Genomic DNA, 18,193 nt, shown 5'->3' on the forward strand with positions numbered 1-18,193 from the left:
TTCCTTTAAGGGACAAAAACTGGGCAGAGAGGGTTTGCAAGGCGTCAAGTCTCTGCCAGACCCAGCTTCCTTCCTCCCCGCGACCTCATGCGAGTGGACCCCTTTCTCAGGGTCCTAGAGGGCGAGAGAGCCTGCTGAGCCCTTTGGCGGAATAACTGGGCTGTTAGGCAGAGCCCTGGACATCCATCTAAGTGTGAATCAGCCCCATGCTAGGCCTGCCCGCTGGCCCTCTAGACTCAGCCAAGGGTCTTTGGGATCCTCACAGATTCTAATTGTTCCAGGGAGAACCTGGCAGTGCTCGTGAGTGAGAGGAGCCATGACAGGGACAGGAACTCCTCCCAGGACAGCCTTCCTGCAGTTCTGATGGCTTGGAGGGGCTGCCCAAGCTTCCAGAGAGGTAGGACTGTCATTGGAACCTGTCTAAGGAGCTGAGCAGAACAGCTAGTTGCTGCACAGGGCTGTCTGCATGGAGGAGAGGCCAGAGAGAGTGTCCTGAGGATCTGTCTTTTGTGACTTCCTAGTTCTGAAATCTTAGCAACTTGTTCTAGAATTCTATAGTTATGGTCATCTTGAGGGAAATGATTTTTATTAAAGACATGTATTTTTTCATTCATTTATCTTAAGGCGGGGGTCTTGCTTTGCAGTAAAGGCTAGCTTTGAACTCATGTTCCTCCTGTCCCAGCCTACTGAGTGCTAGGAATATGCTCAGCTGGGTGAGCCAATGTTGACATTGGCTTGGGGCATATGGGGCCTGAAGTCTATGGTTTTGTGAAGCAAAGCTTGGCTCCCTGGTAGGACTAGCCAGTCTTTTGTTGACACAGGATCTCCCTTGGTAGCCCTGGCTGGCGTGGAACTTGCTATGTAGGCCAGGTTAACTACGAACTCACAGAGATCTACATGTCTCTTTGTCGGCCTCCCAAGTGCTGGGATTAAAGGCATGTGCCATTGTGCCTGGCGAGGCTGGCCATTTGAGGTGACTCTACAGTCCTGGGCTTGTAGCTTTGGCTTAGGACTGTGGTTTTCAACCTTCCTAATGCTGCAACCCTTTAATACAGTTCCTCATGTTGTAGTGACCCCCAACCATAAACTTATTTTTGTTGCTACTTCATAACTGTGACTTTGCTACTGTTATGATTGTAGTGTAAATATTTTCGGAGACAGAGGTTTGGCAAAGGGGTCTCAACCCACTGGTTGAGAACCACTGACCTGGATGGAGGGGGTCCCTACAGTTATTGGGTCCCAAGAGAACCCAAGGCTTCTAGGCAGGTACTTGAACCTATCAAAACCATGAATGTACCCTAAACATGCAAGTTTATTGCCCAAGCCCCTGTCCGAGGGAGAAGGCACTGCAGACACATGGGCCTCCACCCACTGCCAAGGCAAGGCTCGGAATCTGTCATTCTCGGCGTCTGAGGCCCTGGGCAGCTTCCTGCTCCTCTCATTGATGAAGTCTGTGAAATGAGGATCTTGGTAATTACCTGGGAAGTCAGTGTGACACCTCACCAGGATGACGCGTGTGTAACCTCTTTGTAAACTATAAAGCACTGTGCCTGCATTTGTGATGGAGTTTGCCTTTGCTACATCGAGGTCATCTCCTTGAGGGAAAGGAAGGGCTGGCTGTGCTGCTTCCAGATGAATCTCCCACTCAGTCAGAAGAAGCTTCTAAAATATCAGTGACAGAGCTCAAAGCCTGAGGGTAGGACGGGCTGAGGTAGGAGAAAGCTGACCTTATCCAGGACAGGAGCAGGAGAGAATGCCCTAGGAGCTGGGAAAACTGAATCACCTAGGGGAGCACACTCGGAGAAGACCAGGCCTTCCTTGGCCTGGGGGCCACACAACTACAGGAAGACCTGAGCTTCCTTGGGCTCCAGTTCTTTCCCAGAAGAGCCAGCAGTCTCCTGCGACAGAAGAGTTGGGTAAACAAGAGGGCCTGGCATTACCATGCAGAAGATTCATAATGGCCCTAATTATGGCATGATTAATTCTTTGAGGGCTCTGGCTCGAAGCCCTCCCCCACTGAGTTACTCTTTCCCCAAACAGAGCAGGTGTGGTGGGGTGGGGCCTACTTGGGAGGCCTCCTTGTGCTTCCTTCTGCCAGCCGGACTTTTGGTTTCTTCTACCTACACTGCCCAGGGACTTAGATTTCCTGCGTGCCCTAGGTCTAGCCTCTTCACTATTGATTCACCAAACCTAGGGCTTTCTCTAAGATCCAAAGAGGTGACATACATCACCCAAGAACGCAAGTAAGATGGTGACAGCCTACTGCTGTCTATGCAAGTCATCTGAAGAAGTCTTGGGAACCTAGGGCCTCTGAGAGGCTCTACCGACCGGATCAAGAACAGGGCAGGTAGGGATTGGCTAACCTTGCGCTTCTCTGGTTGGGCTTTCCACAAGCCTGTGGGAGTGAGAACTTCCAGGGTCAGGTGATTCTTCATGGTTGCCCAAGGAGCAGAGGGCCTCCTCTGCCATCATCAGGACTGTGGGATATCCTGCCCACCCTGAGCAGCTACCTCTCTGCTTTGCCCTGGAGATAAAGACAGAGCTGGTGGTGGAAGGGTGTTAGGAGTTGAGTGCTGAGGAAGTCCCTAGAGAGTGTCTGAGAAAGGACAGAGATGTGGTTGCCCAGAAAACGGAGGTGGCCTGTTGTGGCCAAGCTTAAGCTCAGACCACCATTGCTGGACTTGGCTGGGGTTGAGTCCCAGTGGTTGCAGCCAAGGAGAAGATATTTCCCAGTGTATCCTTCCTTCCATGGGGCCTGGCAGACCGCGGAGAAGGCAAGGCCCCACACCCAGTCCTGGCACCCTCAGGGGTTTCCACTTTCGGTTCCTGGCCTGGGTGTCCCTGAGGCCAACTCAAACACAGTGCTCTGCCCTGGGAAGCATAGGCTTGCGGTGATGGGGAAAATAGACAGGACCAGAATGAGGACTGGCCCACCCTGGGGGCTGCTGCAGAGGTAGCCTGGACATTATTTAACATCCCTGAGATTATCTGTGTGATCACTCGGTGTGTGTGTGTGTGTGTGTGTGATAGACTTTTAAATACCCACGTTAGCCTTTAGAGAAGCTGACTGAGGCTCTCCGCAGGATTTAAACTGTAGTGTGCTGTAGGATGACAGGGTAACACAGGTACAGCGTCGTTGCTCCAGTCTCAGTGACTGCTGTCTGTTATACTGTCACTCGCCTGGTGCATGGGGGGGGGGGAGCATCCTGGGCATAGGAGTCCTGCTAGGTCTTACGGTGGGCACCACAGAGGTTGTTCCTACTAGGTGGTGTTATAGACGCCATGATGTAAGAACTTTCTGGGTGCCGTGTTTAGTGCTTCTCAAGAGGGTATTTTACACTCTCTGTTACTGCGGTACCTTTGGGACAATTGATGGATGAGTGTCAATGCCTTGTTATCGACTAGAGTGGGGGGCTTGCATGGCCGGAGCTCTGGAGTATGACAACTGGTCATACTCCAGATTACTGGGCCATACGGAATAGTGAGGCTGCCCTGACTTCTGTGTTCCACCTGGTTCTTCCTCCCCCTGAGCCCCAGGCAAGCACTGATCTTTTTTGTTGTCTCTATTTTTGCCTGTTCTAGAATCTCTAAAAGGGGCCTGCTGTCATCTACCACTATGCTTCCAAGTTTTTCTCCTTGTCTTTCTGTGGCTTGCTGGTTCTTTCTTGGACACAAAGTGTCCCTGTGCAGTTCCCCGGTGCTGGGATTACAGGCCTCTGCCGCCACTCCCAGGCTGCTGGTTTCTATTTATTGTGAAATACTATTCCATGTACGATGCACCACAGTTTACCCATGTCTCTCAGGTACAGTTTGTAGACAGGGTCCCCACTTGGTAGGGTTGTTATCTGGAGGGTCCTTGGGCAGCACTGGAGATCTGGGGCCACAATGTCACCATTGTCCTAGTAAAGGGTTTGGGCTGCAAACCATAGAATGATTCAGGTGAGTCTGAGCACAAGAGCTCCTTGAAGGGGGCAGGACAGAACTGGAGTGCCTCAGAGACCCGAGCCTGGCAGGAATGGAGGGACCCAGGCACAGTAAGAGCCCTGTTTCTTCTGTTACAGTGACCCTTTCAGATCTGGACAAATAAAAAGCAAACAGTTTTATTATGTAAGATACAATGTGTCTATTTCATTGTTATTGGATTGTTTATTCTATTGTTTGAGACAGGGTCTCACCTTGAATCTCTGGCGGGCCTAGAATTTAATATGTAGACCAGGATAGCCTGGAACTCAACAGAGATTTGTCTGCCTTGGGCTCCCAAGTGTTGAGGTTAAAAATATGCACCAAGAATGCCCAACCTTGTTTTATTCTTGCCTTGAACTCTGTAGACCAGGGTGGCCTTCCTGCTTCAGTCTCCCAAGTGACGTAGTTACAGGCATGTTCCACTAAGTGCACCCGACACAACTTGCTTGCTTTTTTTTAATTTCCTTTTTGGTTTTTTTGTTTTGTTTTGTTTTTTGAAACAGAGTTTTACTATGTAATCCTGACTGCCCTGAAAACTCACTCTGTAGACCAGGCTCTGTAGACTCATAGAGATCCTCCTGCCTCTGCCTCTGGAGAACTGGGATTAAGGGTGTGTGCACTACACTTGGCTACGACTTGCCTATTTAAAGAGCACAACTCAGTGGTTTTTAGTAGAGCCACAGTCACAGAAGCAGTACCACTAATTCTAGAACGTTTCATCACTTTCAGAAGGTGCCCCATCCCTCTCTCACGCTCCTAGCCCTGAGATTATTCCTTCATCATTTTCTGTTTGCCCGGGCAGACCTTATAAATAGAATCACTTAGCCGTCTATTTTAAGTGGCTCCCTGTATTTACAGTAGCATTTTCAAGATTGGTTTGTCAATCAAGCACCCATGTTCTACTCCTTTGTGTGGGTGTCCTTTCTTAGGTAGGGACCCCCTGTTTCTGAGACAGGGTCTCTCATTCGGCCAGCAACTCATCAGTTAGGTTCTGCCTTTCTCCACCTCTCCAGAGTGCTGGGATTGTAAGTACACACAACCCTGCCTGGGTTTATTTGTGTGTGTGTGTGTGCATGTGTGCGTGTGTGCATGCATGTGCGTGTGTGCGTGTGTACGCGCATGTGTGCATGTGTGCGTGCATGTGTACGTGCATGTGTACGTGCATGTGTGCATGCATGTGTGTGTGTGTGTGTGTGTGTGCACACATGCATGTATCTCAGTGCCCCTGTGGAGGTCAGAGGAAAACTTGTGGGAATCAGTTCTCTTCTTCTACCACATGAGTTCATTCTGGGGGTCAACCTTGGGTCACCAGGCTGAGTGGCAAGCCTTTGCCCACTGAGCCATCTCACTGGCTCTATGCCCAGCTTCCTTGTGTAGGTCCTGGGGATCAAACTCAGGTCCTCTTGCACACATGGCAGACATGTTACCCACCGAGCCATCACCCCATTGCGTACATGAACACTTTCTGGTGCTCTTTCGTCTAGCCCCAATCCCGTGACATGTAAAGTAAGGCTCAGAGAGAATGACTTGCAACGTCACATCACAAGTCTCCCTGGGGAGACCACATTAACACTCACACCCTCACGTCTTACAGAAGAGACTGGGCATCACAGTCTGAGGCCTGGTGTCTTACCAGCTGGCAGTCATAGATGGGCAGAGGGGTGGGGACACAAGGCAGGCACAACCAGGAGGTTAAGGTGGCAGAGGACTTTGGAGGTTGGTGCGCAAACCCAACTCCATGTGAGGCCAGGAGGCTGCAGAGCTCAGAGCCAAGTGTCCAGGCAGAACACAGGACTCTGGGCTAGGGAGAGACCTTTCACGTCCCAGAGCTGGCAGAAACTCTTGGCAGGAGATTTCTCTGGCAGTTGGTTGGTATGAGCAGTCTTAGGAGGTGGCTTGAAGAAACCATGGTTGCTGAGTGGTGCTATTAGCTTTGCTGGGAGGGGAGGGTGGTGACAGGCTGGGGGACAGGAGGAAAGAACACAGAGGGCTGACCTCTGTGTCAGCTGCTCAGCGTCCAACCAGCGACTTGGTGAGTAGAACTGGTTTGACAAGATTCTGGAAGGTTCTCTCCTCACTGCTGGACCCCGGGGGTTATGGGGACAGTCAGTTGCCCCATGGGGCAGGCACACATTGTCACAAGCGCCCATGTCAGCAGTGCGCACATAACAAAATGGTCCAGGAAATAGTGGCAGGACCCGTAGGCTACAGTAGGTGCAAGAGACCTCTAACTGAGTCAGGGTTCAAGAGGGGCTCTCTGGAGACTACCAGGGTTAGGAGGAGTAACTCAGATGGGGCAGAGGGCAGGCTGGATTGGCAGAGCAGGTCCTGGTCAGTGGGCCGGCTGGTGCAAGTGTACCCTGGCTTTAGTGGGGTTCTGCGCAGAGGTTTGGGAAGAGAAGACCAGGCCAGGGTGGTGGGAGGCATGGCTAGAAGAGGGTCTTAGAAGCAGGCTGTGTGACAGAGCTGGGCTCGCAGAGCCTGGGAGATTCCTTCCTGCAGAAAGGCAGGAGCCACTGGCTGCTGTCTTCCGAGGCAGAAAAGGTAGTCTTGGTCACTGGCTTGGGTTACCTGGTTATTGAAACAGGGAGGGGTGAGATGGCCTCTGTTTGGGACACACAGAGGGAACAGAAGGAATTGTCCAGCTATGGACAGGAAAAACATTTACCGGAGACTGGGAGAAGCCCAGAGGTAGAATCCCAGAGTCTTGGGTCTGGGGGTCGGGGTGGGGGTGGAGAGGGGACACCACTTCACTGCTGTCCTTTCGAACGGAGCTATCATTTTTATTCTTAGGTGAAGTGACCAGGAGGCCAGCAGTCAATGGTCAGGGAGCCCTGGCCCTGCTCCTGGATTCACCAAGGGCCTTGGTCCTTGCAGGGAGACAGCCCTCCTCCACCCCAGCCTAGCAATTCACAGAGCTTGCCTCATAATCTCCAAAGCAAAGCCTGTCACCCCCATTATACATCCAGAGACTGAGGCCCAGACAAGAGCCTGGAGTGCAATCGCCTCCTCCTGCTGGGAGGCAGGGGCAGATGTGATGAGATTGATAGCTGATGTGACAGTGGAGACCTTAATGCTGGGGTTGCCTGGATGAGCTCTGGCTTCCCGGCTGTGGCTTCCATTTCCACCTTCTCTGGAAGACTGAGCATGTGGGAGTGTATAGGTGGGGGCCAGGACTGTACTTGTATTGGTAGCTGAACTTGGGTAAGAGTCTCCCAGGTGACACTGGTTTTGAAGGTATGAAGGGGTCCTGGGGAACAGCTGAGGCTTGGCGCTGTGTCAGGACTGGAATCCCAGAAGAGAGGTCGTTAGTGAAGGTACGGCTTCAGTTGGGGTCAAAGCCCCAGGGTTGAAGGAGCCATGGAGTGAAGTTGAGGCTTGGCACCATTTAGCAGGGTTCGAGTCCCTGAGGGGCGTCCAGGAGAAGCTGTTGGTGAAGACGCAGCCAGGTTACAGGGGCAGGCATAGCATTTTGGAGATTCCAGGGTCATGTCATTACGAACACCAAGGGCAGCGGCAGTTGTGGAGTGAAGTTAACTGAGCCAGGGAGACAAACTGTGGGTTCTGTGGATAGCAGACCTGGAAAAGTGCCGCTGCCGTGGGTGAAACCCGGACACGGACACTGAGTTATTCACACTGTTTGAGTTCGATTTGATTTCACTTGATTGTGACTGTGTCCTGATTATTCCCTCTTGGGGTAATTATCCCTTCCCTGACATCCTTCGACGAGGGATTGTGACCTGAGAGCTGTACACCGGAGTAAACCCTTTCTTCCCCGAGTTGATTTTGGTCGTGGTGTTTTATGACAGCCACAGAAATCCCAAGGAAGGCACCTGCCCTTGCAGGTTGACATCTGCAGAATTAACCTTAAACACTGCCTCCAGGAAGCAGCCTTGAGCCCTGGCTAAGTACCCATTGGCACCCTCTCCTTACGTTATGACCTGACTCACACTCCCAGCTTACGGGAGGCAGAGGCAGCCAGGCGGCAGAGGGTATCTGTACACATCCCCTCCCTCTGAAGAGCCAGACAAGAAGTATTTTAGGCTCTGCAGATCACATGACCCCTTAGCGGTCACTTGCCCTATAGTTCTAGTTAAAGCAGCCACAGACGGTGCAAGCAGAGGGGCCAAACGTAGCTATGGTTGATAAAGCTTTATTTATGGATGCTGGGCTTTGATTTTCATAGATTTCTTTTCTTTTCTTTTTTTTTTTTACTTTTATCTGCATTTATTTCATGTTGAATTTATTCACGTGCCATAAGTTTTTGTTTCTTCAGTTTCTTCTGGGATATCTTTTTCTTCTGTGCAACCTCCTCTTCTGGCTTTGGAACAATCTGTTCCTTTTCAGTGAGGATCATCTCGATGTGGCAAGGGGAGCTCATGTATGGGTTAATCCGGCCATGAGCTCTGTAAGTTCGTCGGCGCATCTTAGGTGCTTTGTTCACCTGGATGTGCTCAATGACCAGAGAGTCCACATCTAAACCCTTCAGTTCAGCATTGCTCTCTGCATTTTTCAGCATGTGCAGCAAAAATTCTGCACTCTTTTTTGGCCACCGACCCTGTGTCCAGCCCCACTGTTTGGCCTGGCGCACCTACCGACTCCACCATTGTACCGTCGGAATGGCACACACTGCTTCTTCAAAGTGACATCTTTCAGATACTTGGTGGCTTTTCGGATATGCATACCCTTGATGGCCTGGGCCATTTCACGAGTGTTCTTAAAGTGAACCCGAAGGTTTGATCCTCTCGATTTGCATGATTTTGTGGGGTTTTCTGGGTCAAGAGAATAGCGAACCATCTTCACGGGTCACCTCTGGCCGCTTACAGGAAGAGGCTTCTTTTTCTTTTTTTTTTTTTACTGATTTTGTTGAGTTATAAATTTTTCTCTGCTCTCCTCCCTTTCTCTCCCCTCCCCTTCAACCCTCTCCCATAGTCCCCATGCTCCCAATTTACTCGGGAGATCTTGTCCTTTTTCATAGAATTTTTATGGGTCACAAGATATGCTTGTTTTAAGTCCATTTCCCCCAGTGATTTAAAAATGTAGAAAACATTCTTAGGTTTCAAGCTGTACAAAAAACAAAGGAGTAGGCAACTGGTCAGATTTGGCAAGGCCGTGGCTATAGTTTGCCAAGCCGTGGGCTAGAATGAGGTCCCTTGGAGCCAGACTGCCTGGTTATGAATTTTAGCTTTACTGTATTACCTTTGTTAGGGGCGTAGTCTCTCTGAGCTTCAGACTTCTAGCATATAAAATGACTAAGACAAGGCTTTGAGAAAGTTAAAGGGTATGCCACTTTGGAAAATAAATTTGGTACTTATCCCAAATAAGTACCAAATATCAAATATAAGAGTTATCACATGATGCAGAAAATCTATGCCCAAGCGTATCCAAGAGAAGTGAAAATCCACGTCCACACCAAAACAAGCAAAAACTGGTAACAACCTAGAGTATCCTCAACCAACAGGTGGGGGACAGGAGGTAACATAGCCACACCACCGAATATTGTTTACCTATTTGAAACTGGTAGCCAGGAGTGCTGGTGCAGCCTATAATTCTAGCACTTGAGAGGCTAGAGACAAGTTCACGGGCAACCTGGGTTACCTGGCCTTGTCTCAGAAAAAGAGATGAAGTCTGATGCTTGGTGTGACGTGGATAAACATCGAAGAGATTTTGTTAGTATCATGTAAAAGACATGGCTTGCAAGCAGGTAAGCTCTAGAACTGGTAAATCCATAGCCACTGAAGGTGACTTGGTAGCTGTCAAGCCTGAGGGGTGGCCTAGGGTGAGTGAGGGTGCTATTGCCCGTGGGCTTTGGGTGGTGGCTGGGACAGCGCGACTGCTCGGGTGTTAGGTAGGGGTGGTTAGGAAGCAAATACAACTTGAGCCAACACTCTGAAGATGCACACACCGAACACCACACCACACTCGTGCAAGGGTGACCTTTATAGACGTGAAGTGTGTTTCGATAGGAAAACAAGACACCCCTTCCTTCCCGTGGATGCTGGTAGTACTTCTGCATGGGAAACATGGGGACCAGGGCCCCCTTGTCTCAGGATCTGGTGGGGGACTTATAGCCTTGCATCTTAGAGTCTCATCTGTATGTCAGAATCGCCATGCTGGTGACATCCATAGATTGAGGCTGAAGTTTCAGTGATGTCTGGTTCCCTGGTCACACTTGATCAACACCAACTCTGGGACGATGAGTCCTGGGGGAGTTGGGGGGGTCCAAACTGACAAGCAGCACTGGGTAGCGGCTCATCCCTCAGGGGACCTCCTGTTGAACTAAAGCCGCTACAGTTCCCACCATGCCGAATGCCCCTTGGGGAGGAAATGCTTGGGGGTGCGCGCTCTCTCTCTCTCTCTTTCTCTCTCTCTCAGCCTTGGTTTGTTCAACAGTTGGATGGGTGGCCTTAGGATGGGGTGCCTGCCGCGTTAGGTGACGGTGACGATGGAGAGGAAGCAAGGGTGTGTGACACCTGCATTTCCAGCGCTCCGTGCCTGTCAGTGTTTCTGATCATGTGTTCTGTAGTATGTTTATTTTGAAAGTCTGTTATTGCCAGGCTCTGTTCCAGTGACGGGGGAGACAGCAGAGAATTAAAAAGACAAAACTCCTCGCCTTCGTGGAACTTACAGCGGGGTGGGCAGGCAAAGGAAATAAGCAGATAAATTATATTTAAGAACATGACTGAGAAAATAGATCTGAGACTGTGGGAGGGAGCCTAGGGAGTAGGGGAGGGGCTCCAGGGCTGTGAAAGTCTTACTAACCCGGCAGGATGGTGCATGCCTGCGACACTCGGGAGGCTGGGGCAGGAGGATCAAAGTTCAGGGTCAGTTATATACTGAGCTGAGAGAGATGAAGGGGGAATGACAGGGGAAAAGAGGGAGGGATGGAGAGAGAAGAAAGAGGAGAGAGAGAGAGGAGAGAGAGAGGAGAGAGAGAGAGGAGAGAGAGAGAGAGAGAGAGAGAGAGAGAGAGAGAGAGAGAGAATGAGCTAAAAACCTGAAAGACAAAGATGGAGCCATGCAGATTTCCAAGGGAGATGAAATCATCACACTAGGTAAAGGTGGCAAACACTGAAGGCATCGGTGACTGGGGGGGGGGGGGGAAGAAGTGGGGAGGATGGGAGCCAGGGACCATTAAGGATGACTCTTCCTCCAGGACCCCATAGAACTTCCAGAAGAGGGTAACCTCCCTGACCTAGGTTATGGTGACTTCTGCAGAACCAATGCCTCACCCTTTCCCTAACTCACAACTCTGTGCTTTTTCCTACAGTACCAGTCAGGGGCCTCCATGGGCGCTTGAGGGCTGGGCGCCAGGGCCGCAGGCACGAGCATGGTGAGACACCAGCCCCTGCAGTACTACGAGCCCCAACTGTGCCTCTCATGCCTCACTGGCATCTATGGCTGCCGCTGGAAGCGCTACCAACGCTCACATGATGACACCACATCGGTAAGCTATCCTGGGATGGAGTCAGAGGCATCAGGAAGCCCAGTGAGGGGGCCCTGGAGCTGAGGGAAATCAGGGCTCAGCTGTCTCTGGTTCTGGATAGGCCATAGCTCTTCCAGAGTTCAGTCTCTTCCTCAGCAAAATTAGCCTAGAAGGCCCCTAGCCTCTCTCAGGTGGGAGAGTCGGGAAGGAGCTTGTTGCATGGATGTAGATAGTGGGGACAACCTGCTCCAGGGACCCTGAACAGGAAAGAGTTTGGGATGATCCTAGGGGGGTCACCCCAAGAAAAACAGAAGTTCTCAGTTACCACAGATCTGAAAGGTCAGATAGGGGTGTCAGGAGGATGAGGAGGTGGGTCTGGCCATCCTGGAGCCCGGGAGCCGATGGAGTCACGGCCTGGCACCAGGGCCCAGTCACCTGAGCTGCTGGCTTGCCAGGCCTGGCAGCAGGTGCTAAGGTGGATAAAGAGGCCTCAGTGCTGGCTTCCTGGGCAGACCAAGCAGCCCTCCTGTCCCTGGGGCGCTGTCAGCCTGTGGATCTGGTTTCTTCTCTGAAGGAACCCGATTCCTGTGCGGTGTTTATCTAAAAGCTTTGCTGCCTGGAGAACAGCTTTTTCTCCTCCCTCTTGCTTGTCTGGACAAAGAAGCTAGCCTCCGAATTCACCAGCTGGCCGCAAACAGGCTGGAGGGTCAAGGGTGCAGCAGCTGAGGTGGGAGGGATGGGGTGGTCAGGCTGCTGGCCTACCTGCCTGCCGTCCTCTGTGCTGGAGAGGGACCGAGAGCGAGACTGTGTCCGGAGCCTAGGACCCCCCTGAGGAGCATGGGTCAGTAAAATGGACCAAAACACTTCCTGTAGGAAGGAGGACACATGGCTGAACAGCGCAAGGGAAAGGAAGAGGAAGGGGCACGGCCAAGGCCACACAGTAGCCCTGGCAGTGTTAGGATGGAGCCCAGCCCCCCGCTGTGCCCTCAGCCTGAGCTGGCATCCCGGGCGCCAGATGGTATGGCCATTCTCTCTTGGGTAGACTCAGGCCAGAGTTGACAGACTAAGGGTCAGCGGTGCCTCTTCCCCTTGTCGCCAGTGTCTGTGAGCTGTGTACCTGGGAGGAAGAGGCGGTAACATACCCTCTCACGGGCCAACATACGAGACAGGGATGTTAAGTGGCCAGCATGGTGCCACGTGTAAGAAGACATTAGGACAAGGCACTCCGATGCCAAGCCTCAGCTACTACATCACTGAGGTGAGAAGAGACCAGATTAATGACATCATCATTATGGGCCATCTGCTTGTTCCATAGCCGTCTGTCCCACTCGGGCCTAGGGCAGGCAGCAGGTCTCTTCCACCCACCCTCCCTGTGACTGGAACCCTGTATGCACTGTGAGTCAGTGCTGTGCTGACAGGCTGGACTCTTCACTGCTCCTAATGACCCGTGGGTCACGGAGAGACAGAAGCCAGGGACTGGAGCAAGATCACTCAAGTGGTAATAGGCAGCCGAGGTTGAGGAAGGACAGCCAAGCTTCCAATGGAAAGGCCACTGCTTTGGCAGCCCTCATAAGCCTTGAGTCAAGAAGTGAAGGGACTTGATTATGACCCAAAGAGGGGTGGAGAAAGTGTGTGCCTGAGGAGTCTAAGCCGTGGGGACACCAGCTTCTGGGGCGCTGGGTATGGAACCAAGACCGAAGGAGCGGCAGAACCTCAATCCATTCTGTTTCTGCAGATGGCTGAGCTCACCTCAGGGGACCCTAAAGTCAGCTGAGGATGAGCCTCTGAGACTCACAGCCCGCCAGCCCGCTTCCTCTCCTACTTGTGTGAATATTCCTTCTCTCCTTCCTTCTCTTTTTTTGTCCCCTCCTGCCTCAGATGGCCAGAATGGCGATAGGGCTATGCTGGGCTCCCTTGCCAGCCGGGCGCAGCGAAGGGAACAGAGGGTCTGCTGCGGTCTCAAAGATGGCTGAAGTACAGTTGGTAGGGTGCTTGCTTAGCATGCGGGAAGTCCTGGGTTTGCTTCCCAGCACTGGATAAACCGGGTGTGAAGGCACAGGAGTGTGTAAGCCCAGCACTCGGGAGCAGGAGAAGGAAGGTCAGAAGTTCAAAGTCATTCTTAGTCACTTAGAGAGTTCCAAGCCAGCCTGAGACCCTGCCTCAAAACAAAACAAAAGCAGCTGCTGTAAAATAGGGCCTACATACAGTCTACAGGACAAGTAGAAGCCACTGCTGGCTCTGGGGAGCAGGGAGGAGAGGCCTCTGCAAGGGGGTCCTCCCTCACCTGTGTCTCAGCTTGTGACAGGGGTGGCCATGAGCGGTAAGAGTTAATTAACATATTGAACACCTGCTGCGAGCAGGGAAGGAACAATTGACTGCCCGTAAATGCGAGAACGAACTTCTCTGCTGGCCACAACTAATTGTGCACCCATTTTACAGAGGGAGAAAATCCAGGCACAGAGCAGTTGTCCCCGAGGTCATGACAGACCCGCAGCCACGGTGTCTGGAGGCTGCAGGCTGCAGAAAGATTGCATTGATGTCTGGATAATGAGAGCACAGGGAGAATAGGCCAGGAACAGACGCAGGAAGTTGCTTGAGCAGGGTCTGGGGCGAGGGAGGATTGTTCTCTGATGCCAAGCTGGGATCGCCAGTGGCAGCCTGCTCAGACCAGACTGTCTCCCAAGGGAGCCCTGGGGATGAGCAGGGTCCCAGAGCTGGGAAAGGAACCCCTCCTCCATGAAGACCACCCTTCTGCCCACTCCCAAGCCTTTGTTCACAGTTCACAGCAAATGGAAGAAGGAAGCTGGGAGCTGGAGATAGAATTGCCTCTCCTGCTGCTGGCCGAGGGTGTGGAGGGTGCCTCACCCGATGAAGGCAAGGAAGGGAAGAGGAGCTTTTTATAACTGGGGATAATTAATTGGCTGTTGTTTGTGACTCATTACTTTAATACTGCCAATTAAGGACTCAGTGAGACAGAGACTGTTCTCAAGCTGGCCCTGGCCCTCCTCCCTCTGTCACCCCTCCCCTAAGCCCCTGGGTCCCCTCAAGGCAGCAGTGTCAAAACCAGCACCACACTGAGAGGGATTTAGGTTAGAGGCTTGGAGGAACTTCCTAAACTAGACACCAAGAAGCCAGAGTATGATAATCAGCTGCCTTGCAAGTCTGTGCTAAGCTTGCCTTTTAAAAGCTGTTTTGACCTTAATTGATTCCTCCTGGCTTGTGGATGGAGCGCCAAGAAGGAGTGATTTATTCAAGCTGAGGGGTCCTGGGCACAGTGTGAACCCCTGCTCATACCCAGCTCCCCTCTTCCACCTCCAGTGAGCTAAACGGGGCTGTACTTATGGATGCAATCAACAAACCTATTCTGGCACATGCGCACACATCACAGTTGCGACTGACCCGGTTCTCTCCTTCCCTGAAAGGGAGCCCAGGCTGGCGAGAGCCAGGGGACTGTTATGAATAGACACCCAGATCACCCAGGGAAATCAAAGCCAGGTTCAGGGGTTCCTGGGAGTGGGTGGTAAGCCAGGGTGTCTGTTGCTCCTGACTGGTGTTTGGGAGAGGAAAAATCATTGAGCTTCATCTGGGAAAGGGAAGCCATGCTACCTGGGAGACCTGAGCCTGCAGCAGTTCTGAGCAGTCCGGACTTTAGCCTGGGGTCAAGCTGTGCAAAGGCCCCAGGGTTACATTGTGCAGAACCCTCTGAGAGCCCTTGAGAGGAAGGTCAGGGGGCCAGAAGAGAGTTTGGGGAAGTGATGTGTCTGCGTGTACGTGCGAGTATGTGCATGCGTGTGTGCGTGCGTACGTGCAGGAATGTGGGCAAGGGGAGAGATTCCACACACACCTAGGGGGTCCAATCACAGGCCGACCTAGGCAGAGCCCTGGAAAGAGTCCCGGTCATCCCATAGCTCTTAGTCTGGGAAGCTGGAAGCCACCCTTAGAGATACAACCTGTGCTGTGAAGGCATGGGTAAGCCTTTGAGAAAGGACTGGCAGGGGTGGGCAGGCAAGTCAGTGCCCCCAGCACCAGTGGCCTCCCTCTTGGGGTGGAACTAGGTGATGGCTCCTTTTGCCATGTGGGTCTGTCCCTCCATTGCCCTTCCACACTGGCCGTGTTAGCCTTACTGTCACAGCTTCTCCGTGTTCCGGGTAATCTGGCCCTCTCAGCACAGAGGCTTTGCCTGCCTGTCCCAGTGCCCACTACCTCCCCTTCTCTTAACTAGATGTCTCTCCACCAAACCAAGCCGTTGCTTCCTTCCCTGTCATGTGAGCTCTCAGAACAGTTTGGGCCGGTGCTAGCCATAAGGACTGGGATTTCCTCACCCTTGCAGTGGACGCAAAGCGTGGCTCAGGCTTGGCAATGCGTGCTAAGAGCAATGCAGAACAGACGATGGTTTGGATAGTGGCTGGTGACTGCCTGGAGCGTATGCCTGCCATCTTGCTGACTCTTGGGGAGATGGCACCCCCTGAGTTCTCGAGTGTTGGGGTTCTGGAGAAGGAAGACACACATGTATGATAAGGGGCTTGCTGGATTCCAGGCCTGCCTGCCTGTTGGGCTGCTGGCTGTGGCTGACTCAGCCCTTGGGTTCTGAGGCTGAGATTGGCTTTGTCTACAGGTGGACCAGAAAAGGGGAATTTCCCAGCTTCCTGTCCTGGCAGTCTTGTGGTTTGATTCTTGGTTGGGGTGTAGGTGTAGAGAGACTTCAGGGTTGCCCTGGTGATGAAGTCTCTTCAAGCAGATGCCAGGATATAGCTGGATTCAATCAAATGCAGCTGGACCCTCCTTTGCCAGGCATCCGCATCTCTAACTCTGCCCTTTCTTCTGACGCTGCTAGGGCCCTCAGGTGGGCCCTGGGCCTCTCAGCCTCAGTCTGCTTGCCAGTTAAACGGGTTATTAGATGTGTACTTGTCTAATTATTAAACGGGTACCCGTGTGCCTCCTGTCTCATGTAAGAAGAGACCCTTCCCTAACCTTGAGAAGAATGCATCCTCCCTACAGATGTCCCACGAATGGCTTTCTCCTTTTGATGGCTACAGGGAGAGTCTAAAGGATGAGGGATGACACTCTGGGCTTTAGTTTTCTACTTCTATAGTGTGGTGGTATAAGAAGAAAATGGGAAGCCGGGCGGTGGTGGCGCACGCCTTTAATCCCAGCACTCGGGAGGCAGAGGCAGGCGGATCTCTGTGAGTTCGAGGCCAGCCTGGTCTACAAGAGCTAGTTCCAGGACAGGAACCAAAAGCTACAGAGAAACCCTGTCTCGAAAAATCCAAAAAAATAAATAAATAAATAAAAAAGAAAATGGGAGAGGGTCTCTTGGCATCCGTCACCTCCTCTGGAACGGATACGAGCAACACCTAGGTCCTAGCAGGTGGAGGCCCGGACCGTTCCTTAGGGAGGGTGTGATCAGTGGCCCGTCCTCAGGGCCCTCCAGCTCTGCTTGCCTGAAGAGTGGGCAGGAGGAAAGAGAAGTTGAAAGCTGGGCCTGATGATCTCCTCCCATCTAATGGGCTGCTCTGAGGGCGCCCTGGCAGAAGTGAGGACAGACAGAGGCCTAACTGCCCAGCCTTCTGTAGCCTGGAGAAATAAATCCAGCCTCTTACCCTGCCAGGAACTGGCTGGCAGTGGGATTGTAATAATCCCCTCCCAGCTTGGCCCTAATGCTGCCTTCTATCTCAGCCCTACCTAGCTGCCCCTCCCCCAAATCTCCTGGGCACGAGCCAGCATAGTCCTGCCAGGGCATGCCCGGCTCTGCTTCCCAGGAACTCCTGCCCTCTTCCCAGCCCGCATTTCCTCCATCCCTCATTTGAAACTTAGTGAGTTGGGCATGGGGCAGAGGTGTCCCTGGATTCTGGGAATCGCATGACTCTGGGACTCCCAAGCAGAGCTGGACCATGTGAGACATGGGGGCAGCTAGGCTGAACAGGTTAGCGGAGGCAGAGTCGCACACAGGAAGAAGGCTTGCTTCTGTCCAGACAGGGTGGAAATCTAGAAACAAATTGCAGACACCAGAGAATCTGCCTGGTAGACTGAGGTGGCGTCCTTGCAAGCGTCCTGTAGCACGGGGACGTTTCGTGCAGCAGCATGGGAGGTCTTGCCCCTTACCTCACACCAGCATAAACCCCAAAACAAATGGATTGAAATGTGGTTTTCCTATTCCTATTTCTTGGGAAAGCATTGAGGAAGTTGTTGAGAAAATCAGACTGTCTGGGAAGATGTAAGTGGAAAGATGCTGGAGGCTTTGTTGGACTCTGGAGGTAGGCTCTGGAGGCCTTCTTGGTGTTTTGCCATCCAGAAGGATGGGCGGGGCTCAAGGCTGAGCACTCCCTGCAGTAACTATGACTTAAGTGTAGTGTCTGCTCTCAGCCACTCTCCTCAAGCACAAAGGCGGAACCGAAGAAAGCAAAAAGGGGTAGACCTGGTGATGTGAAAACTTAAATTGGGGGTCTGAGGTGGAGCTCAGCTGGTGGGGTGCCACGTTTGCTGAAGCTGACATTCAGTGCTTTCTAATACCGTGTAATTCTAGCTCTTGGGGGGTAGAGTCAAGAGGATCAGGGGCTCAGAATCATCCCTAGCTTAAAAAAGTAAGGGTGTATGTGTGTGTGGACGAGATGCCCCAGAAGATACAGGCACTTGTCACCCAAGCCTGGTGGCCCTGAGTTCAGGCCATGAAACCCAAAGTGGAAAGAGAGATCCGATTTGCTAACATTATCCTCTGACTTCCACAAATGCACATGGCGCCCGCATGTGCCTGAGTGCAGACACACACCTAGATAAAGATTATTTTAATCTAAAAAATTGGCCGTA

The 18,193-nt window shown here is 52.1% G+C and overlaps 1 protein-coding gene and 1 pseudogene across 8 annotated transcripts in view; one reads left to right on the top strand and one right to left on the bottom strand.

Moving 5' to 3' along the window:
- Positions 1-18,193, top strand: part of Gdpd5 (glycerophosphodiester phosphodiesterase domain containing 5) — a 77,969-nt gene that overhangs the window by 29,416 nt on the left and 30,360 nt on the right. For 7 of the 8 annotated variants that reach the window (XM_075952395.1, XM_075952400.1, XM_075952398.1 and 4 more), the window contains one exon: positions 11,234-11,410. In XM_075952395.1, coding sequence (XP_075808510.1) covers positions 11,294-11,410 — 117 coding nt within the window. In that variant the 5' untranslated portion in view covers positions 11,234-11,293. Of the gene's footprint in view, positions 1-281; positions 398-11,233; positions 11,411-18,193 lie in introns of those variants that run through there. The other variant, XM_075952399.1, reaches the window with a different exon arrangement.
- On the bottom strand, positions 8,171-8,776 carry LOC142837341 (large ribosomal subunit protein uL22-like; annotated as a pseudogene).

This window comes from Microtus pennsylvanicus, chromosome 18, assembly GCF_037038515.1.
Source record: "Microtus pennsylvanicus isolate mMicPen1 chromosome 18, mMicPen1.hap1, whole genome shotgun sequence".
NCBI classification, from domain to species: Eukaryota; Metazoa; Chordata; class Mammalia; order Rodentia; family Cricetidae; genus Microtus; species Microtus pennsylvanicus.